Genomic DNA, 26,765 nt, shown 5'->3' with positions numbered 1-26,765 from the left:
GGATTAACCTCCTTGTTACAACCCAAGAAAATACAATAAAATTTCTACATGAATTAAAGCCAAAACCAAATAAAGAATTGACTTTTAATGAAAAGAATTATAAGATACACATGCTAAATTCGTACCATAAACATAGAAACCCTAGGTGCCATATTTCATGAAGCAAAACTAATTACATGAAATTGTAAATCAAAATTAGATCCACATCCGAACACACAATCCGGCTCTGATACCAATTGTAGGAGCAGTTGCATCTGCGGAAACGTTTTAGACCATTACGATTTAGATGTATAGGATTATCATTGTTTACAATTACCTCTTGTAGCGCAGATCTGAGATGATATTCCACAAGCTAGAGTCATGCTCCACAAGCTAGAGTCATTTACATCTCAACACGAGCTCATGAACTGATCTCCTTAGCGCCGAATACGAACAATCTCCTTGAAGCTGGACTGTGGCAGATCTTCAAGACTATGTCTCAAAGGAAAATGGGAAGTGTGTGAGCACTCTCTCACTTTCAGAGAGATGACCTTACCTCAGCCTCTGCAACCACCAAGTGAAGACCAGAGAGACTGATGGTTATAAGTGTAGAATATATACGGATTCTAAGAAATCGTAACCTTAAACAGAATAAGTTTTACGTTTCTTGGACTCTTCTTACACACTAACCCTATTGGACTTTAATGAAAGAGCAAAACCCAACACAAATGTAGAAAAGTTGATAGGAAGTAAAGTTGGTTTTCATAATCATAGCCAACATTAAAGCCAAACCTACTTAGAATTTGATCAAAACATGACTAATGTGTTAATTAGTAGCTTGATGGCCCCAACTATTTACTTCCAAATTGTGAGTTGATATTTTCGTATGTATAATGTATGGGAATCATTAATGGTTGAATGACGCGACCTATGAGATTCGGTGCAGATGGAGTGTGAATTGATCTCAATCTTGCACTTCGTATACTTCTATTCCATTCTATTCTATTTTAAATAATTCAAATAATGACTTGTACTTTAAAAGGTTATATTTCATCCCTTTTTATGATCTAAGCATAATTTACGTAGCCACTTTTTGAGTAAGATTATCATGCTTAATAAAGAAATTGAAACTACTCAATTGACATTGGAAGAAAATTTTGTTAATATGGATTCGCTTTCGGATTGAGCTCATTACTCTCACATACATAAAATCCTAATAATTATCGTCGTACAGTGTCATGATATATTTAAAATTTGGATAAATATAAAATATATAAATTAAAAGAAAGAATATTTTAAAAAATTAAAAATTAAATGAGTTATACATAATTAATTCATATGGAACTTAAAATATATAACTTAAAAGAAAATTTTAAAAATTATATATATATATATATATATATATGTGTGTGTGTGTGTGTAATGTTGAAAAATTGAGTATGACTCTTATTATTTTTAGAAGATAGTAGTTTATAAAATTAATGGGAATAACATCTGTCATTTTAAAGGATGTAAGCTTATATCATTTTAGATCCTAACCGTTGATTTATGTCCATCAACGGTTATAATTTATTGGATCAAAATTATTAATTAATTAATAATAAATTTAGCCCATTAAGTTTGACCCAATAGATTATAACTGTTGATTGACGGAAATCAACTGTTAGGATCTAAAATGATATAAGGTTATATCCTTTAAAAAGATATATATTTTTTCCAAAATTAAATCATATTGTAAAATAATAAAATCTTATTAAATATATAAGCATGGATTTATCTCTTTTTAATTTTTCACTGTTTTAATCAATATTGAAAATTTTCTATTGAGATAACTAAATGCTATAATTTTCGAAAGATTTAAAAAGAAATTATATTATATAAAAAGATTTAAAAATTTTAAAGAAGTAAAATAATTTTTTTTTACTAAATAATTTTTTAATATCTTAAGCTACTCGTGAGTTCGGAGTTGGAAAGGGGTTTTGCCCGTGTCACTGTGCTTTCGTGTGACGACGTTTCCTCGTTCGTAAGCCTCCGCAGCGTAAGACAGTTAGGGTTCCACACTCTGTTATTGGTTGGTTGCGTTTCAAGCATTGTTGGGAAATCAATGACGTCGGTGTACATTCCGGTGCAGAATTCCGAGGAGGAGGTTAGGGTTGCTCTCGATCAGCTTCCCCGTGATGCCTCCGACATCCTCGACATCCTCAAGGCTGAGCAAGCCCCTCTCGATCTCTGGCTCATCATCGCGGTTCGTTTCGCGCTTTCAATCTTTTTGTTATATAAATAAGTGCTCAAGTTTCTTTTCTAGCTGCACCTGCATGCGATTCAGCTTTGAAATGCTTACTTGGAACGCAAATTAATGCGTGTTCCGAGCATTAATCTCCGCCTTTGCTTTTTCTCTACCGATTTTGTGCAAACGTGCTGTTAACAAGTTTGATTTCGGAGATATTTAGGGATTGTTTTTTGCTCTGTTGATTCACATTTGATATAGAGTTATGCATTGAGCATGTTTTCTTTTGTTCATCATCTAGTGGCTCTTCTTCTGATGATGATTTATGTTGTACAGCTTGTCAAGGCTAACAAATAAAAAATGCTACTCATTTTCCCCTATTGAAATACTGATATCCATTTAGCATTGTTTGCGTGGCTTTGATAATATTATTCTCAACTGTACTTCTAATATCATATACATTTTGTTGTTATGCTGCTGAATAATAGAATACATGCCTTACACTGTTTTAGCTTATGTATTATTCTGTGTATAGCAGTATGGTTGTTTACGCTGCGATAGAAAGAACTTAGCTAGGCTTACTTGTTCTGCTACTCAGTTGTACTTCAGTTGCTGATGTTTTACAGTTTGTTAAGAGTTTGGTTTGTCTCTTTTAGAGGTGGTTTGCTGAGCTGGCTTCTGTTGCAACAGATTGCTTTCCTTATCCTGTATATAGGGTCCTTTGTGTTCAGATTCATTAAATCAATTACTTGAGAGCTTCACTGAAGTTCTCTCTCGCTCTCTAACACACACACCTTATCTCTTCCTCCTTTTACAGAGGGAGTACTTCAAGCAGGGAAAAATTGATCAATTTCGCCAGATTTTGGAGGAAGGATCCAGTCCTGGTATGTTTTCTTTATATGTTTTTGCACATGTTCTTTTAACTTGTACTGTTTAACCTGGCTGTAGCCTGTTTGTCTTTGTTATTCTTTGATATTAGCTATGATATTTAATAAATCCAACTGTGTTGATTGTTTCCCCCCTCCCATTTTGCAGAAATTGATGACTATTATGCTGATGTTAGATATGAGAGGATTGCTATCTTAAATGCCCTCGGGGCTTACTACAGCTACCTTGGAAAAATAGAGACAAAACAAAGAGAAAAGGAGGAGCATTTCATTTTGGCAACACAATATTACAATAAAGCATCAAGGATCGACATGCATGAACCCTCCACTTGGGTTGGGAAAGGTGAATATAAATGTGGTTATGTTTTTGTTGAGTATGTCTAAATGGAACAAGATTGTGAGCTGTAAATTTTATAATGAGGAACGTAACACCTGTTAGATTTTTCTTGGATTGGATAGCTTTAGGCATCCGATAGACACCCTAACAGTATAACCTGGAATTGGAATCTCCCTTCTGTGACAACATTAACAAGACTTAAATGTTTTAAAATTTGGATTTTTACCTCTTGATACTTTGAAAGGAGTTCATTTGGTTGTGTATAATCTTATCATACTGATGTGTAAGTCATGTGGTTGTGTATACTTTGTTGGCTCGTTGACGATTGAGAACCATCTATATTTTTTCCTTTGATGCTGGAACATATTTGGTGTTGGAGATAAATTCAGGGATTGTTTTGTTGTTTTTGTTCATGAGGGTATAGTTATTACCTTATATTTGTTGATCTTGGTTATGTCTTACAAGTTATGGGTATCTAGATTGCTAAACCTCATGTTTGTCCTGTGTCATCAGAATAATGTGTCATGTACCACAGATACTTAACAAAATTAGTACATACATGATGCTTACAGGTCAGCTTTTGCTAGCAAAGGGTGAAGTAGAACAGGCATCTGCTGCATTTAAGATTGTGTTAGATGGAGACCGTGATAATGTTCCTGCTCTTTTGGGCCAGGTATAATAGTAGATATATCAAGTTTGTGTATGCACATGCAAGGTTTTAGCATTTGTGATTTCAGAACTCCTAATTTTTAGAGTTGTGAAATGTTTACAAGTTGTCTTCTCTACAATTTTTTTATTTGAATGAAAAAGTTGAGTGATTGAACAGACAATCAACATTGAATACATGTTATGGTTTCTATGTATTCATCTGGGTGATCTGCAACAAGAAGTTATTTTGTGGTGAAAAGAAATCATAGAGCGAGAGGATGTCCTCCCTCATTCCATCGGTCAATCTCTACCAACTGCCAATGAAATCTGCGAAACTTTGCAAATTAGAAATTTAAGTTAAAATATTAGTCACAATTGTTATATGAGTTCATTGCTCGAATAGTGCTTCATTAATCATCTTTAAAAGGGTGGATAATTTGTATCGTGACTCTTTTTCCAAGTAATCATAGACCATCATTTATGATGTGGTCTGGCAGCTTTGAAATCGTTTTTGGCTGTCTGTTGGAGTAGTGGAGTTTGACTTGATACTGATAGAAATCAAGGGTGTATGCAAGAAAGTGAAAGAAAATGACAGAAAGAGAACAAAAATGTTAGAGAGAGACTAGAGAGAATCCCAAGAGTATTCTGTTGTTAAAGGACTTAATCAGCATAAGAATGTTATGGGGATACAATTATATTGTTAGGAGGTAAATGTAACTGTGTAACTGTATAACTACATAGCTCACTCAGCATGAATCAGAATGAATGTCATAAATAACAGACTAGCAAACTAGCTTTAGTAACATGAATCAGTAACACATAACAGACTATTAACTACTAGACGATTAGTTACTCTAAAAGATACATTGAAGAATATTCTCTTCACTTACTAATATTAGGAGGCATTTGTTGGAATAAGGAGAGAAAAGTAATATGGGAGTGTGGCTACCTTGAGCCGATGCATTTTTGAATTTCTTGAGGCTTCTTTGTCTTTTCTTTCTTCTTCTCCTCCTTCCTCATTTCCTTTGTTGGAGTCTTGGACAAAATTGCACTTCTCCAGGGTAATTTTCTTCCATTCAATGATTGTTCCACTGAAAACTTTTCATTCATTTCATAATGTAGTAATTGTTTCTGGGAACATTACCCAAAAAAAAAGATTCTTAAAAGTGTAAAAATATTACTCATGAATAAACTGGAAATATAGTTGCCAAGAATCCTTTTTGATAATCTTCCCAATAAGGATCAGTTGTGGCTGTGCTGATATGTCTTAATTCGTTCTAATTAATAATTATAAACCCTATTAAGCAATTATCGATATTTATCGGTTGCTACTCGCTGGGAACTTAAATCTGTCTTTTTTTGTTCAGAATTTAAAAAGCACATATTTTAATCTACTGTGTATTTGTTTGTTTCAAAATGTGAATATTAAAACTGAAGCCAGTTTGAGGTGTCACTTAGTTACAACATATATATATATATATGTATATATATTTGTACTGCATTTCTTATAATATCCGTACTGAATATATACAGGCATGTGTTGAGTTCAACCGTGGACGATATTCTGATTCGCTTGAGTTGTATAAGGTTGGTAACATGGCCCTATTCTTTGCTTGTGAGAAGTGATGTATGATTAACAGTTTATCTATGTGCATTCATTGGTATCCGTATACTTACTACATCTTGTATTGTCATTGAGGAATAAGATCAAAATCAAATTTTGCCACACTTTGAAACTAGATCAGTGTTGCACCAATCTCTAACTTTGATGACATGGATGCCAAAATTTAAGTGGATTTGGGATTAGTCTTGTGATTGTTGTCGTGTTAAAGACTAATGAGGGAAATTTAATGGATTAGATGAATGATATGAAATTCAATGGGTATATATTTTATTTTAATGGTGGGTTTCCTTAGGTTATGTAATTTTTCTTTTTTAAATAGAACATGTGAATGTTAATAAAAGGTATAGAAACCTAATATCATCATCGTTCCTGGCACATTACTTGAATTGTGGCAGTTCTTCTGTGCTATGAACACAACTTAATGTCAATTTTTTGTTTTGATTTACAAACCTAAAGAGGGCATTGCAAGTGTATCCCGATTGTCCTGCAGCTGTGAGACTTGGCATCGGTCTATGTCGCTACAAATTAGGTCAATTTGAAAAGGCTCGACAGGCATTTGAGCGTGTTTTACAGGCAAGTGAATCTTTTAATGGCTAGTGGTTCGACCATTGAGTTATTTTGCGGGTGCTGATGTCTGTATACTTCATGATATTGTTCTTTTCAGCTAGATCTAGAAAATGTTGAGGCTCTTGTTGCCCTTGCAATAATGGACTTGCGCACTAATGAAGGTTCACTTTTTCTGTCTCTATCATGTGCTTATGCACCTCTTATGTATTTGGTAATTATCTCTATAGTAATATTAGCTTCTCATTTAGTGGACTAATTCTGCTACGTATACCATCTTTCAGCTGCTGGAATTAGGAAGGGAATGGTAAAAATGCAGAGGGCATTTGAGATATACCCTTACTGTGCAATGGCTCTGAATTATCTTGCGAATCATTTTTTCTTCACCGGTCAACATTTTTTAGTTGAGCAACTGACTGAGACTGCATTAGCTGTTACCAATCATGGTCCAACAAAATCTCACTCCTATTACAATTTAGCACGCTCTTACCATAGCAAGGTTGGAAGCTCTTTTTTTTTTCCTTCCCGTTCACAGCATTCTTTTGAAATTTGACTGTGTATGTATGGTTGGTTGAACTCCGTTAGAGGTTGAAGGAAAGTGATGTTTGAGTTCCAAGATGAATTGATGCTCTCGTCTGTCTATGTGCATCACTGCATTAGCAGAAAAAAAAAATCACGCGTAACACTATTGATCTGTACTTGATTATTCACTCATTGCATCTGTGAATTTCATGCACAAGACTATTGCTTTTTATCTTTGTTATTTGCTCATCCTCAAGATATAACCCGGTAAAAGGAATGGAAGAAGATATACCGTCGTTGGCCTTCTTGCCTACACGATCAAATCTAGAAAAGTTTATTTTAAAGTACGTCTTACTTCCATGGATAAGCATAAGAAATAATAAATGGTTGACAAAACAATCTCCTTTTGATGTTTTAATAATTTTATGTACTAACTTCACTTCTCTGCCAGTAATTTTCAAGACTTTCATAAAAACAGTCTCTCTGTATTGAATGTGTTGGAAGTTTAACAAAATTCACCTCTCACCTGTCATTCCAACTTTTATTATAGTCTCTTGTGAAATAAATTTGTCAGCATTATAATGATCTACATATTCAGTGTTAATTGCCCTTGCAGCCTGATATCGTCTAGACATTGATCAAATTGATTTATATTTCTTTATTGTTTATCACTATTTTTCATGGGTTCACAAATTTTATGGATTTATTTGCTTTTATCGACTTAAATAAATTGCTTTCTTTTTTGCTTTTTTAAAGAAACTTATTTTGTCTTCTTGACTTTCTAGTGTTTTATGGATGATTCTGATAATATTCATGTCATTTTTATTTTTATGTTTTTGTGGTGTTAGTTCCAACTTTTAAGCCTTAATATTGCTGATGGCACTAATTTTTTATTCTCACCATAGGGAGACTATGATAAAGCTGGGGTGTATTACATGGCATCTGTCAAGGAAGTTAACAAGCCCCATGAATTTGTGTTTCCTTATTATGGTCAGTTGCTACATATAGATTTGAAATTCTTTATCATTTTTGAAACATTTGTTATATGCCTGCAAAAGGATTTGATTTTGTTAGCTATGAAACTATTGCTTTAAACATTTTCATTGCTTCTGTTATTAGGAGATATACCCAGACTCTGTAGCCCTCTAATTTTGACCATAGTTATCAAATGCAGATAGCGGCCGACCCCCGAAAACGCTATAGCGGGTAGCCGTAGTGTGCAATAGTGGAGATACATATGATTAAACCTTGAAACTAAAGACAAATAAACATTGTTAGAGAACCCAAGACAAATAACAATGTCACAGAACTCACCCAAAACAAACCGCACTCTTGCATATTAAACATCGTCAACCCACCCAAAATGTTTGGAACAGAGAGAAGCTAGTTGTTGGTAGCCGGAAACAGAAGCTGGTTGCTGGTGCTGTTGGTAGTGGAGAGATGAAAGAGAAAGGGAAATTTAGGTTCAAGAGAGATAGAGAGAGAGAATGGGTTGAGGTCCAGAATAAAAACAGGGTTAAAAGATGATTTAACCCCTAAAATATTATTGTTGGCTCTTTAAATCGAGGGTAAAAATAGAATCTTACGCCTCATTGCTATAGCGCCGCAATTTGACAGCTATTGCAGCTGCTACCAGGAACCGTCGCGTGGCGTATCAGCTCTATTGATGACTATAGTTGCCTCAACATGCTATACTAGCTTAATAGCGCACAAAAACAGCGCTATTGATAACTATGATTTTGACACTGTAATAGCATATGTCTAATATGTTCATTAAACATCCAATCATGTTATGGTTTTGTGATTTGATTAGGTCTATTCCTGTGTTGCAGTAATATGAAATGTAGTGTGATTGTTATGAGTGGCGCTATAACTTATGCTTTAATATGATATTTGCTATTAATAGTATCTCAGACATTTTCATAGCATTAGAACTGCTCTCCTAATGCGGTTTTAAATTTTAATGTTGTTTCCAGGTTTGGGACAAGTGCAAATAAAGTTGGGCGATTTTAGAAGTGCACTCTCAAACTTTGAAAAGGTCTTGGATGTGTACCCGGATAATTGCGAGGCATTGAAAGTGAGTGCATAAAATTGATTGATCTTTTGCCTTTTTTATACCATTTCTCTTTTAGGGTCTTAATGCTTTTGTGGCAAAGAGTCATTTAACTTCCTGAGTGTGGTGTAATGTAAGGTGCAAGATTTGAAAATATCAGTTGAGGACTTGCCTTTTTGTTTGGAGAAATTGCTTTAGATTCCATAACTTATGGAGCAATCTTTAAAAGCATGCACTGTTCAACTTCAACCATTATAATTTTCATGGTCATCTATATATTTTGTGTATGCCAACAAGCCCAACTCTAATTTATTTTCTTCAAGTTCATTTGGGAAGATTACAAAAAGGAATTCATGATAAAAATATTATTAGTTTAGGACTAAGTGGTTTCTTATCAACCGCACCTCGAACATAGTTAACCAGTTGAGTTGCTAATTATTCCTAAATTGAAAATATTTTTACCAATAATTTGTTTTTATAATTCCCTCTACTTTTTACATAAATTTATTAAAGAATACCAAATTTAGGGTAATCAATGTACACAAAATTGTTAGATTAGATTACCTAGGTCTTAGCAAAAGAAATCAATGACTAGACTCAATTTTGTTCTTTGTGTATGAGGCAATCGCTATCAGAACAACTGGATTATATTCCGTTTTATCTTCACTTGATGTTATTTCTCCTTTCTCTCATATTTTTGTGTTGATATAGTATCTTTTATTATAGGCCCTCGGGCACATATATGTTCAGCTTGGTCAGATGGACAAGGGTCAAGAATTTATTAGGAAAGCTACAAAAATTGATCCCCGTGATGCCCAGGTGAATGCTTCCGGTATTTTTTCCCTATAATTTGTTGAACAACTTTCTTGGCAAAGATATAATATTGGATTCCTGCTAGTGTTCCATGTTTTGTACCATCTCTTGCTACAATTTTTTGATCACTTATGGGATTCTCTGCCTGTTTCTTCATGAAAAATGTTATTAGTTTCCAAGTTGTTATTGATGTCTTTATTTGAGTTAATTAGAGTTGATATTTAATATTTTATTTTTCTTTTTAAATATGAGAATAGATATTTAATATTGGTTAATCTCACAAACAGAAACAGTTAATCTTTAAGGGACATAAAAAGTTCAAATTGTTATAAAAGACCATCCAAAATTTATTCAGAGGACCCATTAGATTTCTCTCAGTGGAGAATTAGCGACTCTGTAACAATTAAATACCCATTCACTACTTTCTTCCAAACTTCTTGTATCCACTTTTTTTTTCCTGATAGAAAATGAATTTCTTTAATACGGAAGAGAAATAAGAAGATAAGAGGACAAGATATCCTCCACAAGAAATATACTAAAAGAGAAAATTACAAAAAACCAGCAAAACAAAACACAAGAATAAAACCATAAAATGACAGCCCAATCTCTATGCAAATCTAAAAGGACAACCCCTTAAAAGAGTTCAGCCGAGCATTGTTGGAAACCATGTAAATAGTGTCTAAATTCATTGCATAGGCTAACCAAAATTATGTAATTCTGATAATTAGAATAGCCATGATATCTTTACTTATATATTTTTTATTGGATAATCTAGTCTCCGTTTGTAGTTAAGACACATGGATTTCGCCAAATGTCTTTCGTTTACTCCTTCCTTTAACATGGTACGAGAGCAAGCAAAGGAAGATATGGAAAGCTGGTAAAGGCCATTGGACTTATATTTGACGCCAATCAACCTCCCCAAACTCTGGCCACCAAAATGACAAAATCTCTAGTAAAGGAGATGAGACAATAATGAGAACGAGTTAAATGGCTAATGGAAAGGAGATTAAATGGAGATCTTAGGACAACTCTTTATCTCTCCCGACTTCTTCATTAGTGTAGGAGGCATTGACCCAAAAAGGGTTTAGAAATGGCTTGAAGATCCTTATCCTCCTCCCTTCTAGATAAAGCATCTGCCACTCGATTGTTGGACCCCCAACATGTAAACTATGTCAAATTCATAGCCTAACAATTGACAAGCCAATTCTATTGGTTTTGGGTAGTGATCCATTATTCCAATAAATGTCTCAGGCTCTTCTGATGAGTGAAAACAATGTATCTTCTTCCTTATAGATATGGTCGCAGTGCTATATGGCTTGGACTAGGGCCATTGATTCTACTTCATATACTAATTTGTTGAATGAGGAATGTCTCAAAGCCTTGCTGAAAAAAGGGTGTTTATTTTGAGAGAGGACAACCACAAGACCTATGCCGGAGGCATCACATTCGATGGTGAAAGATCTGTAAAAATTAGGCAGGGTGAGAATAGGGGCTAGTCATTGGTGCTTTGAGTGATTCAAAAGCCACAGTGGCATCTAGGGTCTCAGAAGAATACCCATTTTTGAGCCGATTGGTCAGTGGTCTTGCAATTTTGTCATAGTCCTTTGTAAATCTCCTATAGTAGCTTGTAAGGTCTATGAACCACTTTAAGCTCTTGATGAACTTTGGTTGAGACCATTGAAGCATGCGCTCCGCCTTCTTAGGGTCCATTTCAACCCCTCTTTAGAGATGATATGCCTTAATAATCAATTGAAATCTTGGACAAAACAACATTTTTTATGGTTAGCATGAAATTGTTGTTGAGAAAGGTTAGAAAGTATCTTGGCCAAGTGTTGGATGTAATCCTCCCAAAAAAGACCAACTCAAACTGGCAGAGAGTAGATTGTAGAACAGAATTCATTGCACACTGAAATGTCGGAGCATCTGTGAGGCCAAATGACATCATGAATTCAAAGTGGCTGTGATGCATTCAGAAAGCAGTTTTTGGGATGTCCAACTGTGTTCAGACTTAAGATTATTTTTGAGAAGTAGCACCATATAATTCATCCAGCAGTTCCTCAGTAATAGGAATCAGAATTTTTTTTGGAATCGTGACCTTATTATGTTCTTGATAATCTGTGCAAAACCTCAAACTACCATCATTCTATTTGACTAGGATGACAAGGCTTGAGTATGAGCTAATGCTGGGTTGGATTACTCTTGAAGTCAGCATTTCACCAACCAATTTCTCCATCTCATTCTTTTGCGAGTGTGGATATCAGTAGGGTCTCACATTCACAGGATCGGTTCCTTCTTTGATGGGGATCTAATGGTTTGTAGTGCGTATAGGAGGTGGTCCGTAAATGGGTTCAAAAATTGAAGAGAGTTGTAAGGAGTACCTGTGATTGGTTCTTTAGAGTGGGATTGAGGATCATTACATCATCTGCCTCTTTAGAGTTTGCTTCTGCCTCTGGCAGAAAATGTCTAGACTAATGCGGCAGATTCAACCTCTGTCGATTTTGATATGGCCCTCGATGACAACATTGATTGTGTTAAATTGGGGTCTCCTTCAATTCAAATTTCTTGGCCCTTTTGTTTGAATGAAATCTCCAGAGTTCTCCAATTAGGATTGACCTCCCCTAAAATTTGTCACTAGCCAACTCCGAATATTGCATCTGCATTTCCAAGTTCAAAGACATAATAATCTTCTGTCATGTGATACCCCATTGCTACTCTGAGGCTTGTGCAATAGACCTGTAGAATTTTTTTTTCTGTTTGTCACCAAGTCGTACACCAAAGGACATGGTGGGAGTTACCATAAGTTGCAGCTTTTGGACCAGATCTATATTGACGAAGTTATGGTTAGTGCCACTATCAATCAAGATAAAAAAAAAAATTCTCCTTCGACTTCTCCTTGCATCTTCATTGTTTTCGGCTGCGGGAGGCCCTTGGCAGATTGTAGAGACAAATCCAGCTAGCGGAGCACACCATCTTCACCCATCTCCGTCACATATGCAGCACATCCTTTTTTGTCGGCACACACTTTGGTCTCCACATCGTTCGATACGTCCTCACCCAGGATGGTGTGCCGCAAATTCCTCTCCTGACAACAGTTGCTAGGAGAGAATGCAAGGTTGCCATGAAAACATCGTCCTTCTTCTGGTGACCGACGAACTCATCGTAAGACAATTGTCACACCCCCTTCCCTTTGACGGACCAGCCACATTTCCCCATCCAACCCTTATTGAGACTCCCCGTTAGAGATGGTGGAACCATAAGTTCGATCTCAACATCTTTGGCCAAGTCCATTGCTCTCTCGATATCTTTTGGTTTGTGGGTTCTCACACGGTGGCAAATCTCTGGTCACAACTCACGAAGGAAATACCCCAGAATTAGGTCCTCATCTTCTACTGCTATCTATGCCAACAACTTTTCAAACTCCAGAATGTAGTTGTTCGCTTGTCCCTCTTGCATGACTATAGACAACCGCTCATATACACTCTCTTACTACCGGTCCCAAATCCATGAATCAGTTCCTTCGTTAACTCCCCCCATTGTAGGTTAGGCTTCCATTTCCCTAAAATTCGGAACCATGGGATCGTACTGCCCTCCATGCTCACACAGACAAGCTTCACACTCTGGCTGGAATTTCTTGCATTCGAAAAAAAATTCAGCTCTGGTGATTCTCCCAAAAGGGTCTTCTTTTTCTCAACCAACAATTCTGTCAACTTTTCAATACCTTCCTTATACTCTCGGGTCCCCTATCTAATTATTTCAATGGATTGTTTATCTCCACCCGTGCTTCAATTAATGCCATTTCAACGATCCAGCAGGCCAGATCAAATTGATACAAATCTGAAGATGTTGATTGAGATAATAGAAATGAACAAAGAACAAATAGGAAGACACTAGCCCGGTCAACAAAATTTATAAGATAAATATTCATTCCATGGAGCATTCTCCTCCTTTTGAGAATTAGTTTCTTAGTCCCTGCCTTGTTAAGCAAAAGGCAGCCTACTGCGGGAGGAATTCGCTCCCTTTTTTAAATAGCTAAGCAACTCCTAAAAAGATTGATCATAAGCAATAAAAAGATCGAGAGTCTAACGTAGCTTGAGGGATGAAATATTTGGTTGCCTGAATCAAACTCTTCAGATAAGGATGAATTTTTCACAACCTGGGAAGAGATTGATGTTTCAAAACAGTGGTCTAATTAACCAGATGCTATATTGTTTGTGTAATCTTGAAGTGATGCCAAGCAGAGCAAAATGAAAGTTTTGGGTCTTGATATTGAAATAAAAGCATGTTTCTTTCCTTAAAAAATTTTGCTTTTATCTTATATAGGTGACTATTAGCAAAATGGTATTATTTATTTGTATTTTAATTGGTACTGCAAATTCTGTGCCTGTTGGATTTTAGTGAAGTCTTTGTTTTGTTTGCTGTTATGAGCCCTTCCTTATCCTGATATGATTCTTTGTTTTCAGTCTTATTCATTAATTAAAATCTGTTGGATTCTTTAAATTGATTGCTTTCATGACTATAAAACTGAAGTTTATGATTTGATCAACATTCTTTATCTAGCTTTTGGTTTAAACTTATTATTTTTTTCACTGTATTTCAGGCATTTCTTGAACTAGGAGAATTATTAATTCTGTCTGACACAGGAGCTGCACTGGATGCATTCAAAACCGTAAGGGGCTAAGAGCTTATCTTCTGCTGTTCTTTTGTGGTTTTCAAATGTTATCCTTTTGAAATTTAAGATAACGCTTCATTGTTGAAGTCCCAGAATCTGTTATAATGTAGATTTTCAATTCTGGTATAGGCTCGTACTCTTTTTAAGAAGGGAGGTCAAGAAGTACCAATTGAATTACTCAATAATATTGGTGTTCTTCAGTTTGAAAGGGGAGAATTTGAGGTTTGTACTGCTGTTTAAAATGCAGCATTGCTCATGTTATGGCCCCCTTACCGGCGCACTGACCACAGTTAGCTCTGATTTTTTCTATTTATCAGCTTGCTCAACAGACTTTTAAGGAGGCTCTAGGTGATGGAATTTGGCTTTCTTTCATTAACAAGGAAAATAAGTCTTCTGGTGATGCTGCTACTTCTACTCTTCAATTTAAGGACGTGCAATTATTTCATGACCTTGAAAACAATGGTCACCTTGTGGAAGTACCTTGGGATAAAGTTACAGTACTCTTTAACCTGGCTAGATTATTTGAGCAATTAAATGAATCAGGAACTGCAAGCATATTGTATCGCCTAATCTTGTTCAAGGTATTTTGGTGTATGAGAGCTACTTCCATTATCGTTTTCATCATCAATCTGTAAAATGATCAACTTTTCTTTAAATGATTTTAATTTTGGTCTCAAATTTTGGTCATAATAAATTAACACAAACATTTCTTGCTCTCTTGTTTGTCAAGCAATCACCAAATTTTAATTTTATAATACTTCTCTACATCACCTCGATCAGATTAGCACTTGACTTCTTCGTTTGTGTTTCCTTGCTGACTTGAGTTGAACTTTTTCTTTTGAATAATATTTGTCATTGTCCTGCTCTCACTCTGAACCAATCTGGTAGTTCCTGTATTATTGCAGTACATTATGGTATTCTTATGTACAGTTGTTCAATTTCAGAGTGCTTGTATTCTGCAAAAGTTCAACTGGATGATACATAAACTCTATTTCATGATGTCTAAATTTCAGTACATAGGATGTGCATATAACTGGCTTATTTATATCTTTTTATTTTATTATCTTTATCTCCAGTACCCGGATTATATTGATGCGTATCTGAGACTAGCTGCTATTGCAAAAGCTCGGAACAACATTCTGTTAAGCATCGAACTGGTTACTATTATCCCTATGACCTCCTTGCTCTGCTTTATTATTTATAAATTATATAGCTTTACTATTGGATGCTCCTTTCGGTAGGTTAATGATGCCCTTAAGGTGAATGATAAGTGTCCAAATGCATTATCTATGCTTGGTGAGTTGGAGTTGAAAAATGATGATTGGGTGAAGGCGAAAGAAACTCTCCGGGCAGCTAGTGATGCAACTGATGGGAAGGACTCGTATGCTACACTTTCTCTAGTACGTCTACTCTTCAGTGCGCAATTCGCTTTAATATTTCTGTGTTCCAATGCCTGTAATCCTGTTCCTGCAGCAATTGGTAGAATATCTATGGAAACTACATGCGACTATTCTACTCATTGTTCATCCCAACTGTAGTTTGATAACAATTCTGTCTCTATAGTTGTTACCATGATAATTCGTTTGATTCACTGGTTCTGTAATGAATAGGGCAACTGGAACTACTTTGCAGCAGTTCGTAACGAGAAGAGAAATCCAAAGCTAGAAGCTACTCATTTGGAAAAGGCCAAGGAACTTTATACAAGAGTATGTTTTTTTTCGCTTTTCTTACTTTCTATGAGAATGATAGCTATTTTTGCATGTTTGTAGTATTTCTCAGCTTTTGGTCTCTGGACCTAGATTTGGTTACCGAAATTCAGTTGATCTTGGCATTTCATCCTCTTGATATGCATAGAAATAAAACATGTTTGAGTTGAGCCTTTACTTAAGAGCTTAAGCTCCTGAGAGAGTTGTCTTTGATATGGTATTAGAGCTTCTATGAACATGTGGTTAGTAGTTCAATCCTTGCTGCCTTCATTCTTCGTTATTAGAGCTTGTGCCTTGTCCATGCTTTAAGCTTGAAAGAGCTCTAGCGTGAGAGGCTATGTTACCATCTAATAGCTTAAGCTTTTAGGGGGAGATGGTCTTTGACCAAAACAAATGAAAAGGAATTAAGAATATGTAAAGAACCAATTCAACCCAAAAGCTTAAACTATTGGGTGATGCTATATTAATGGTTTTATATATCTTAACACGCCCCCTCACACGAGAGCCCACTGGGTTTGAAGGGTGAACAATGCACTGGACCACCTATATGTGCGAAGAAAGAAATTCCACTAGAAAGAAAGTGGGGGGCAGTGAGGATCAAACTCGGTACACCGAGGCTCTGATACCATGTAAAGAACCAATTCAACCCAAAAACTTAAACTATTGAGTGAGGCTATATTAATGGTTTTATATATCTCAACAGAATATAATCTGCTTGTTCTTGTGTGCATTGTGTCCCCCCCTCCTCTCTCTCTCTCTCTATTTGAGGAAGAAGAAATTTATTAACACGGTATACACAGAACTATTTGTGCACTGTACCTTGATGTAACACCTCTGCTTTAGTGCTTTTTCATGAAGTGTTGTATTTATTATGTTTAACCTATTTCCTACATGTATAATTTAAACATTGTCCTAACTTGATACGTAGCCCTTTTGTTATTCAAACATTTTTAGGTTCTGATTCAGCATTCTGCTAATTTATATGCTGCCAATGGTGCTGGGGTTGTCTTAGCTGAAAAAGGCCATTTTGATGTTTCAAAAGATATCTTTACGCAGGTTACTTTTATATGTCAGCTTATATTTGGAATATACTGGGCATAAACTTTTATCTGTTGGAGTTATTTACTTTTATTAATTTCTGGCAGGTTCAAGAAGCTGCCAGCGGTAGTGTTTTTGTTCAGATGCCTGACGTTTGGATAAATCTGGCACATGTTTATTTTGCTCAGGGGAATTTTGCTTTGGCTGTGAAAATGGTTAGTTTGTCCTGCTCCTATTTTTCCTTTGTATCCCTTAATCGCCTTTAAGTTCCTACTCAAGTCTTTATGACAGCAATTATATGCTGAGGACTTTTCTTATTATGCAGTATCAGAACTGCTTGCGGAAGTTTTATTATAACACAGATTCACAAATACTTCTATATTTAGCTCGTACCCATTATGAAGCGGAACAGTGGCAAGACTGTATAAAAACTCTACTGAGAGCCATCCATTTGGCACCCTCAAACTATACATTAAGGTTTGATGCAGGGGTTGCAATGCAAAAGTTTTCAGCATCAACGCTACAAAAGGCAAAGAGGACTGCAGATGAGGTTTTTTCGTTATCCTTTGAAAATTACTTACTAGATTTATTGAGATATTTGTTGAAAGATGCTCATAAGTAGCAGTATTTTATCATTATGCGAGGATCTCACCCTCCTTATAGCAGGAAGAATATGGAATAAATAACACCATGTTTGACGATGGAAAACTTTATCTTACTGTAGTATATTGATAAGGACATGGACTAAGCAACAGATTTAGAAACGTATATTCAAGGAAGAAGCATAGAGGATCACAAGCTCCTAATGCCAGTGCTGTGTCAGCAATTAGTTAAAAGGAATATTTGAAGTCACACAACACAGTAGGAACCACCCACGTTACATATAGCAGAGAATAATTCCGTTTGGGACCACTATGAGAATTTGGAACTTGGGCTGGAATTTTGGGAGAGAATCAGAGCCTCCCGAACGCTCTTGGTAGTAGTTATTTGAAGGTCCTTTCTTATTTTCCCATACTGTCTTTTGCTTGTAATCTTTCATTCAGACTCTGTTAATTTTCTGAACCCCAACTCAGATTCAGATTAGAAATTACAGTGGAAATTCAAGAAAATTAACGGAGTCTGAATGAAAGATTACAAGCAAAAGACAGTATGGGAAAATAAGAAAGGACCCTCAAATAACTACTACCCAAAGCATTCGGGAGGCTCTGGTTCTCTCCCAAAATTCCAGCCCGAGTTCCAAATTCTCATAGTGGTCCCAAACGGAATTATTCTTTGCTACATGTAAACGTGGGTGGTGCTGACTGTGTTGTGTGACTCTAAATATTCCTTCTAACTAACTGCTGACTCAGCATTAGCATTAGGAGCTTGTGATCCTCTACGCTTCTTCCTTGAATATATGTTTCTAAATCTGTTGCTTAGTGCCACGTCCTTATCATATATCAATAACAATTTATGTTGATGTTTTTTGTAATTTCATTTTTGTGTTATAAATAAACTTATTGAAGGTCAGCAAGAGGCCAAGTGAATTAGACTAGAAACTTTATGATGATTTGATTTAAAAAAATCTAGGAACTTAATGATTGACTGATACAGCTGGACGAAAACTTAATGCCCAAGTTTTAGTACAGAATTGGGTTTCTTTGCTTCTCTGGAAAGTTCTTCAACCTTGAAAGTCCAATATCTGTAACCATATAGTCCACATTAGTGCCAACAACCAACTTCAAAATGAGCTTTCTTTTATTTCCTTTATTGCCACTCATTACTTACATGAAATATGGACTTAAAATGTTACCTTAAGTTTATGAGCTAATACCAAACCTTAGGAAGGTAAAGATTCCTGTTCATGGGCCACCTTGCAGTGACCTAGTTGATGACCAGATGACTCTCCAATCAAGGATGAATGGCTTCTGAGTCCAGTGGTGGCCTTGGTTTCGTGATTGGAGCGGTCCAGATATGAGATCTGGGTTATAGAAGAAGAACAGTGAAAAGAAAAATGGAAAAAAAAGACGTGGAGGTTTACAAGATGACCACAGGATAACCTGCTCTTGATACCATGATGAAATATAAGACAGAAATGTTTTTCATATATTGATTGACACCCAAAGGGTTCTATATATACAGATTACAAGGTAGTTAACGAGTTGAAGTAATAAATAAAAATAAATAAAAGTACACAACAAACGAAGAGGCATCTCACTAATCAAAGAGACTTGACTCTAAAAAATACTCTAGAATATTCTACATATTTATCTGATATGGGGGGGATCGGGAAGCTCTTTTAAGGTTATTTATTGATCTTGCTTCCTTTTTAAAAATTATTTTTTAGTAGGTTTTGTTTTAGGTTGATTTATGATCTGCCTCTTGTGTATTCCTTTTTCTCTTTTAATGTATTGAGAAAACAGACTCCCGTTGATAGTACCATACTTGTCTGTTCATATTCTCTGGTATCTATTGATTTAATTGATTAACACCTTTGGTTACTACTGCCTTAATTGCTGTAACATGAAACTTTACATTCTTGATTCGTGGCTATTATGTGATTCATGACTATATACGCATTGTTATTGAACTCATGTTTTACTCTTAAGTTCTTGCAAGTTTATAATGCAAGCCGCAAAAATGAGTTAAATAGCATATAAAGTCACTTTTTGTTAAAATCATAGGGAATGGAATGTCCTATGTAAGATTTTCACGTGACAAATTAATGTTAAAATTGTGTCTATTCTCTCTTTTATGGACATTAAATAGATGGGGCTATCAAAATTTGTGAATGTCTATAATGAGAGAGATAAACAAATTTTTCACATGACCTTGTCACGTGAAAATCTCGTATGAGAGGACCCATTCCCTAAGCTCACGAGCTCAAGTAAAAATTGACAGAATCAGTGAACTCTTACGATGCTGGATTTAACCTAGTTTTGGTGTCAAAATGTAAAATTTTAGTTGATTTTGTTGGGCACTTGGGTTGAATTGCCTATTTTTTACTATATATATTGGGTTCATGAAGCCTTTTTTATTTTTTATTAGAGTTTATGAAGCTAATTTGATGTTTTCACTATTATTTTTGTTCTGTTTTGTTAAACTACTAAATGATGTGATTGCTAGGCTAAGAATATTATAACAATTGGGTTAAGCATGGACTAATTTTTTTACTTCATTACTTTCATTAGCTTTGTTATGGAGTTGGAATGTTAAATACTAGTTATAGGTACGCTAATAAATTATGTTTGCGTACTAGGATATGTTCTTTAAATAATGATATTAGTTTGAGTCAGAACTTATAATTTAGTTTATTAGGGCTGAAGCTTTTAAGGGGGTTCTAGCTTTTGTGCACGGATAGCTTAAGCTGTTGAGTTTTTGAGGCTTGTTTTCTGGTGGATGGTTCTCCTGTCCTAATTTCTTTATTATAAAGTGATTCCCTTAATTACCTTTTATTTTTTATAGGGGATCACATTAAGTAAGATCTAGTTTGATTAATTACTTTCTGATATCGGCTTCTTAATGTTAGGTGAGAGCAACTGTTGCCGAGCTGCAAAATGCTGTTCGTATATTTAGTCAGTTGTCTGCTGCTTCCAACCTACATATTCATGGATTTGATGAGAAGAAAATTGACACTCATGTTGGATACTGCAACCACTTACTTTCTGCTGCGAAAGTTCATCTTGAAGCAGCTGAGCGTGAGGAGCTGCAAGTACGACAAAGACAAGAACTTGCTCGTCAGGTTGCGTTGGCTGAGGAAGCCCGACGAAAAGCTGAAGAGCAAAGGAAATTTCAGGTGCACTGTTTTTTAGTGTCCTGTATCTACTACATGCTTGTTGGTTGAGATTTAAATGTTTTCTCTTTTTAAATTGCTTTCTTTTTATTTTATTTTAAAATAGATGGAAAGGAGAAAGCAGGAGGATGAGCTAAAGCGAGTGCAGCAACAGGAGGAGCATTTTAAGCGTGTTAAGGTAAGGATTCCAGTGTTCTTGTAAGAGAAGAAAGCTACTTAGAGCTAATATACGCCAAAGGCATTGCCTTAGTGTTTGGTCGACATCCAACCAAGAAGGCTTATTTTTTTAGAAATTTTCAGTTTTATTTTTGTTTAATGATAAATATCTTATTTTTCAAAATGAATTTCTCTTTTTTGAAAGAAGTCTGGTTTGGAAGGTGGTTAATTGCTAGTTAGAAGAATAGAGGAAAGAAGTAAAAGAGACTGACTGATAGTTCCTGTGGTAACTAAATCTGCCGACTGTTGTATTGTCTTTTTTATTTTGAAGGTTCATTTCAGGCCTGAGTTCTGTTCTCCTTTATTGTAACATTACATTTATATATTAATAGTGCCATGCTTGTATATGTATCTCTCCTTCCAATTGGAATTGGGATGTGCATATTATAGGTTGTCCTTTGTGAATGTAGTTCAGGACTTAATAGCAGTAGAGGTAGTAGCTGAGATGGATAATTGATTGTCCTTTTGTTTTTATCCAAAAAAATAAAATAGAATTAAATAATGCACTTTGAAAATTAACTTCTATTTTCATTTTTAGGAGCAATGGAAAAGCAGCACTCATTCAAAACGGAGGGAAAGGTCGGATGATGAAGAGGGTGGGACTGGCGAGAAGAGGAGAAGAAAAGGTGGAAAGAGGAGAAAGAAGGATAAGCACTCAAAATCACGGTATGATGCAGAAGAAGCCGAAGCTGATATGATGGATGAACAGGAAATGGAGGATGAAGATGCTGACATTAACGACAGAGAGGAGCCTCAAACTCTGATGAATGATAATGCTGAGGAAAATGCTCAGGGTCTTCTTGCAGCAGCTGGACTTGAAGATTCTGATGCAGATGACGATACGGTAATTAAGTGTTTAATTGGAATTATGACTTTTTACACTTTTTTGGTTATCCACACACTATCCTCTGGTTGGAATATATTTTTGCCATCTGACCTATGTAGCACGACACTTCAAAAAATCTGAAATATCATGTCTGACACTTCCCGATACCCCGACACTCTGAAATGTTCCAACATTTATAATATTTGAAATTTTATTACTTATCATGAAAAAATTGGTCGATGTTTTACTGAATTGATATAATAAAAATTAAAAATGGATATCGAATAAATCTCATTAGATTTTATAAGAGATTTTCAATTTGAAAATATAATAGAAAATATTTACATTTTATGTTTCTTTGCAAAATTGATGGGTATTATAAGTTTACTTTCATTTTTTTGTTAAATTATTGAATATTAAATATAATATAAAAATATTATTTAATATCAAAATGTGTTCTATCGTGTCGAAATCGAACAATTTTTAAAATTAACGTGATGGAATGTCGTGTCTTGTCTTGTGACGGTGTCGGTGCAACATAACATCTGACAATGGACTAATTGTTTGGACGTGTGATAAGTGTCTATGTAGTGCATCATCAAGTGAGTTGGTAGTTGGTCGAACCAATTTATTCATAACATAGCAGGACTCATTTCATGGTGTCACGTAGGATACTAGTAACTTTGCCATTCTATTGCCGTTTTAAGTTTTGAACATATATAGACTCGTTATCATCTATCCGTCACAAGTTTTTATTTCCATCGTTCCTCTTGGTTCTTCCAATAATTCAATTTGCTCTTTATTCGGCAACCACTGAAACTCGAATTTTATTGGTCACCTTTTGGCTGGATGAAATAATTTATTGCTTGTACTTCTTGTTCAAGGCTGCGCCTTCCTCAACCATAGCCCGACGGAGGCAAGCTTTGTCAGAATCTGATGATGATGAACCATTACTGAGGCAATCAAGTCCTGTAAGAGAAAATTCTGATGATATGCAGGAGAGTGATGGAGAAATCAGGGATGGGGATAAAACAAATGGAGGTGATGCCAGTGATGACGAGAAACAATATTGAATTATGTAACCCCCCAGGTTAGACATGTATTTCGGTCAAATGATTTCTTCCAGGAATAACGTTGTCCACACATTGTTGATTCTTCTCAGCTGCTAATATGATATGTATATAAGTTTTTTTTTTAATTTTTTTGTCAGATGTAAAGCAACATTAGTAACCCATTCATATTTACTAATCTAATTCATAAGTTGAGAACTAATGACCTTGATCAATTGAATTTCCGTAAATTACGCTAGGGAATTTTAACTAAATTTTGTGCCTCTTTAGGCTTCAGCTCAGTTATAAATATCATTGAGTATCACAAAAAATTAAATAAAAAGAATAACCCGTGAAATGAGACATCCAACATTAATAATCTCAGTCTGTTATTCCCAGTGGACATGATTTTGCAGCTACCAGGCTCAAGAAATGTTGCACTGATTTTGGACTTTTTGGAGGACAATATAGTTAAATTAGTGTGGATGTTATTAAAATTGGATCATTCAATAGACTGGTTAGACTTTTGGTTTAACTGTAGATGACTTCATAAGAATAATTTACTTTTAAGATATATGAAGACACTTCTGAAGTGGGATAATACTTTTTTTAAGTATATATAATCGGGTTTTTATTGATTTGTTTTATTTTCTTTAGGATGAGATTAAAATCACAACTGTTTTGGTGTTCGGTTCACAAATAGGAAAATATTTTGAGTACTTATTATGAATTTAGATCTTTTCATGTAAAAAAAATGGTCATGTGATCATGTTATTTAATTATAATCATTTATGGAAAAGTCATACATTTTTTCTCTTTTATCTCATCATCAATAAGTAGTTGTGATCAAACATAATCATATGATTATTTTTTCACATGAGAGGATTCAAATCTCCAATGATTTGCATTTATTTCTCCCCCTCCTTTTTTTTTAATAAACCACAGGTATTCTCCTTTTTTTATTGTTCCGGGCATATCGAGTATTAAGACTTTAAACTCCTCTTAAAAATAATACTGGAAAGAATTGAACACATATTCTCATTTTATTTCTCCTTTTGGTAAAGGAGTACATGTTACTGAAAATTTACTCCAGTTAGAGTAATCATACCACATGATCTGATCTTATTTTATAACATGGATGGCTGGTTCATTACAAAAAGTACTCGTTTGCAATGCTGGAGTTTTGACCTTTGAGAGGGAATGTTGTAACGATGCTGAGCAAATTTTTATACTTTGGTTATATTGTTTAAACTGGATTAAAAAATAAACCAATAAAAGATTCAGTTTAGGTTCAATTGTTTAAGCTAACGGATCAAATGGAATAATGCCATAAGGACAATTTACACTTAATGATATAAACATATTAAAACATTTACGGTATGTAACAAAAAAAATTCAGTTTTAAAATATAAATTGAGAATTTTGTTCATCGAGAAGGTTGTGACTGATTTGATCAATTTTGATTCGTTACACAAAGTACTCTATTGTTTTTGCTGCGATTACCGTAACGTTTGGGTAGTACTATCTAATTCTCCCCATCACTTTAGACGTTTGAGTAGAGATTAATCTCACATTCAAATCGCATTGAAACACCTAGTGAGAGACTTAAAAGAACATAATTGTAATTTTAAAACTTGATGTGTGGGATCAATATGATACTCCTTATAATGATTGCATTAGTTAGAATGATATTTTTATTAATAGTTGAAGTAGTAACTTAAATTCAATTCTTGAAAATATATGTAATATTAAATATTTGAATTATTATACTCGCAATATGTGAGGAAAATATTTTCGGTACATCATATGTACAGAGTATTCTTATATTTTTTATCAAATATGAAAAAAATAATATATTTATACTACGCCTTTATGGTTTTTTTTTTTCGTTTTTTTTTTCATTTCAGGAAAATGAATAACTACTCTCTTACTATTGAAAATATGCTCATATGGGAAAAATATCTCAAGAACATTTGAGGGAGGATGGGGAAGTGAATTTGGAGTGTTAAGGGAGTGTTTGGTAGAAGAAATTTTTATTTACTCAAAAATCATGATTCTCGGAAATATAGTAAAAAAGTGAGTTTTCTGTTAATATTATCAAAAAATTATTTGGTAAATCAAAATATTATCGAAATATTTGTCAGAATTTTCGCATCTAATTTTTCCTTGAGGTGATATTTTTAGACGGTACTTTGATTTACATTTTACATAAAAATAAAATCTTTGTAAAATCATATTCTCATGAATTTTTTAAAAAATCTTACCAAATATAAATAAATTAGATTACCAACTTGGAGAATCTGAAAATAAATCCTCTATCATACACCCACTAAAAAAAACTTCCGTGGTAATTTTTTGTCAGACAGATTCTTTGGGTGTCGGGTAGTGACTAGCAACTGAAGGAGTCAGATGGTTCAATGCAAAGGATTAAAAGTGTACGTTTAGTTCTGTCCCTACAGTTTAGTGCTAAAGTCTTTCTAGGCCTGTCAGAGTCTGAAACCTGCAAGCACTAGTTACCATCCTCTTTTTGGACCAATACAACAACAGTCCCACTTACTCACCACACCTCCACCTTCAGAAATCATAAGTACCCAGATTAGTGCTCTTTTATCCAAAGCTGACTTGAATAGTATGAGATCTGGCTTCTTTGTTATGTTACCTTTTTTTGACACAGTAAATAATGAGTGTGATGCATGTCTTCCTTTACATGCCCGTGGAGTGGAGTACACGATTCCATTAATCTTCTCTTTTTGCAGAGAAAAGAAAATGGTGCTCTTCCCTCTTTTGCTTCTCCATGACGTTATTACAAGATAAATGTGTCCTACTAGTTTAACATGTGTGCCATGTGATGTTATATAACTGTGGTGCATAATGGCTTCAAAGGAAAAGGTATGTTTTGCATTATGAGATTGTAGCTAAAAGTATTGATACCAAGATCATGTTTGACAAAAAATATGGAGGGGAAAATTGGAGATGAGGTAAAATAATAAAGTAGAATATTCACCTCTCATCTCGATCCTACTTAGTGATCATGCAAACGTGAGGAATGAAAAGGAGACAATAACATTAGAGATGCTTCCATTGACCAAGACGTTAGATTAAAGGGAGATTGTTTTTTCACGTTGTCGGAGATTGTTTTTTCATGTTGTGAGGCATCAAAATTTGTGCTATTATTATTTATTTTTTTAACAAGTGGTGAGATTTATCACTTGTTATGTCTATAGCATGAGAGACGTTATCTCATGTGACATGAGAAAAGAGAAACCCTAGATTAAAATGACGTTTTGAGATGGATGTTTGAATTTTGTTTTCAAAAATAGTTTTTTAATTTTCAGAATAGAAAAATAAAAAACATGTTTAATAATATTAAAAATAATCTTAAAAATTATATTTAGTTTTTAGTTTTTAGAATTAAATCTAGAAAATATATTTCAGTTGTTTCTGTTTTGTATTTTGACTTGCAAGTTTAAAAAAAAATATATATATATATATAGAAAACACTCATTTCATTAACTATTTTACAAGACTGTTTTAAGAATAAAGCAAAACACAATCAAAGAAGCTCTATATATTTATTCTTTCAGAAAAATATTTCTACAGTTACGGTAGATAAGTTATCTGTATTTATTACCAAAACAACGACGCTTTAGGATTGAAATACTAAATAATTATAATTATAATTATAAAGACTATAATAATCCTGAAATAAATTAAAATTACAAAAACACCATGATTTCCGCCCCAAAACGGTGTCGTATTAGACTTATTGCAGATAACTTATCCATAAAATCAGAAAGAGTTATTTTAGAATACTTAACATAAAATCATTTTATCC

The 26,765-nt window shown here is 34.5% G+C and overlaps 1 protein-coding gene across 3 annotated transcripts; it reads left to right on the top strand.

Annotated features, from left to right (window-relative positions):
- Window positions 1-1,999: 1,999 nt before the first annotated feature.
- On the top strand, window positions 2,000-23,143 carry LOC133297388 (protein CTR9 homolog). 3 transcript variants are annotated; one of them, XM_061496517.1, is made up of 24 exons: window positions 2,000-2,224; window positions 3,024-3,090; window positions 3,242-3,436; window positions 4,003-4,103; window positions 5,612-5,665; window positions 6,159-6,275; window positions 6,367-6,430; window positions 6,551-6,765; window positions 7,694-7,778; window positions 8,765-8,865; window positions 9,568-9,660; window positions 14,252-14,320; window positions 14,453-14,545; window positions 14,641-14,904; window positions 15,400-15,480; window positions 15,565-15,723; window positions 15,934-16,029; window positions 16,984-17,085; window positions 17,175-17,282; window positions 17,393-17,617; window positions 20,576-20,842; window positions 20,946-21,017; window positions 21,594-21,909; window positions 22,788-23,143. In XM_061496517.1, the coding sequence occupies exons 1-24, from the start codon at window positions 2,084-2,086 to the stop codon at window positions 22,952-22,954; spliced, it is 3,252 nt and encodes a 1,083-aa protein (XP_061352501.1). In that variant the 5' UTR covers window positions 2,000-2,083; the 3' UTR covers window positions 22,955-23,143. The 3 variants fall into 3 exon arrangements, with proteins under 3 accessions (XP_061352501.1, XP_061352500.1, XP_061352499.1); XM_061496516.1 differs by having other exon boundaries at window positions 6,159-6,279; window positions 6,371-6,430; window positions 21,594-21,899; window positions 22,766-23,143; XM_061496515.1 differs by having other exon boundaries at window positions 2,001-2,224; window positions 21,594-21,899; window positions 22,766-23,143.
- The last annotated feature ends 3,622 nt before the right edge of the window (window positions 23,144-26,765 follow it).

This window comes from Gastrolobium bilobum, unplaced genomic scaffold, assembly GCF_033153095.1.
Source record: "Gastrolobium bilobum isolate Gb01-03AN ecotype WA unplaced genomic scaffold, APGP_CSIRO_Gbil_v1 utg6076, whole genome shotgun sequence".
NCBI lineage: Eukaryota > Viridiplantae > Streptophyta > Magnoliopsida > Fabales > Fabaceae > Gastrolobium > Gastrolobium bilobum.
The sequence above is the reverse complement of the archived record's forward strand: the minus strand, read 5'-3'. Positions and strand labels throughout refer to the sequence as shown.

Coding starts and splice junctions, on each gene's coding strand:
- LOC133297388 (XM_061496516.1), top strand. CDS start 2,084: ATGACGTCGGTGTACATTCCGGTGCAGAATTCCGAGGAGGAGGTTAGG. Junction 6,280..6,370: donor TGAGCGTGTTTTACAGGCAA/GTGAATCTTTTA, acceptor CTTTTCAGCTAG/ATCTAGAAAATGTTGAGGCT. Junction 6,431..6,550: donor GGACTTGCGCACTAATGAAG/GTTCACTTTTTC, acceptor ACCATCTTTCAG/CTGCTGGAATTAGGAAGGGA.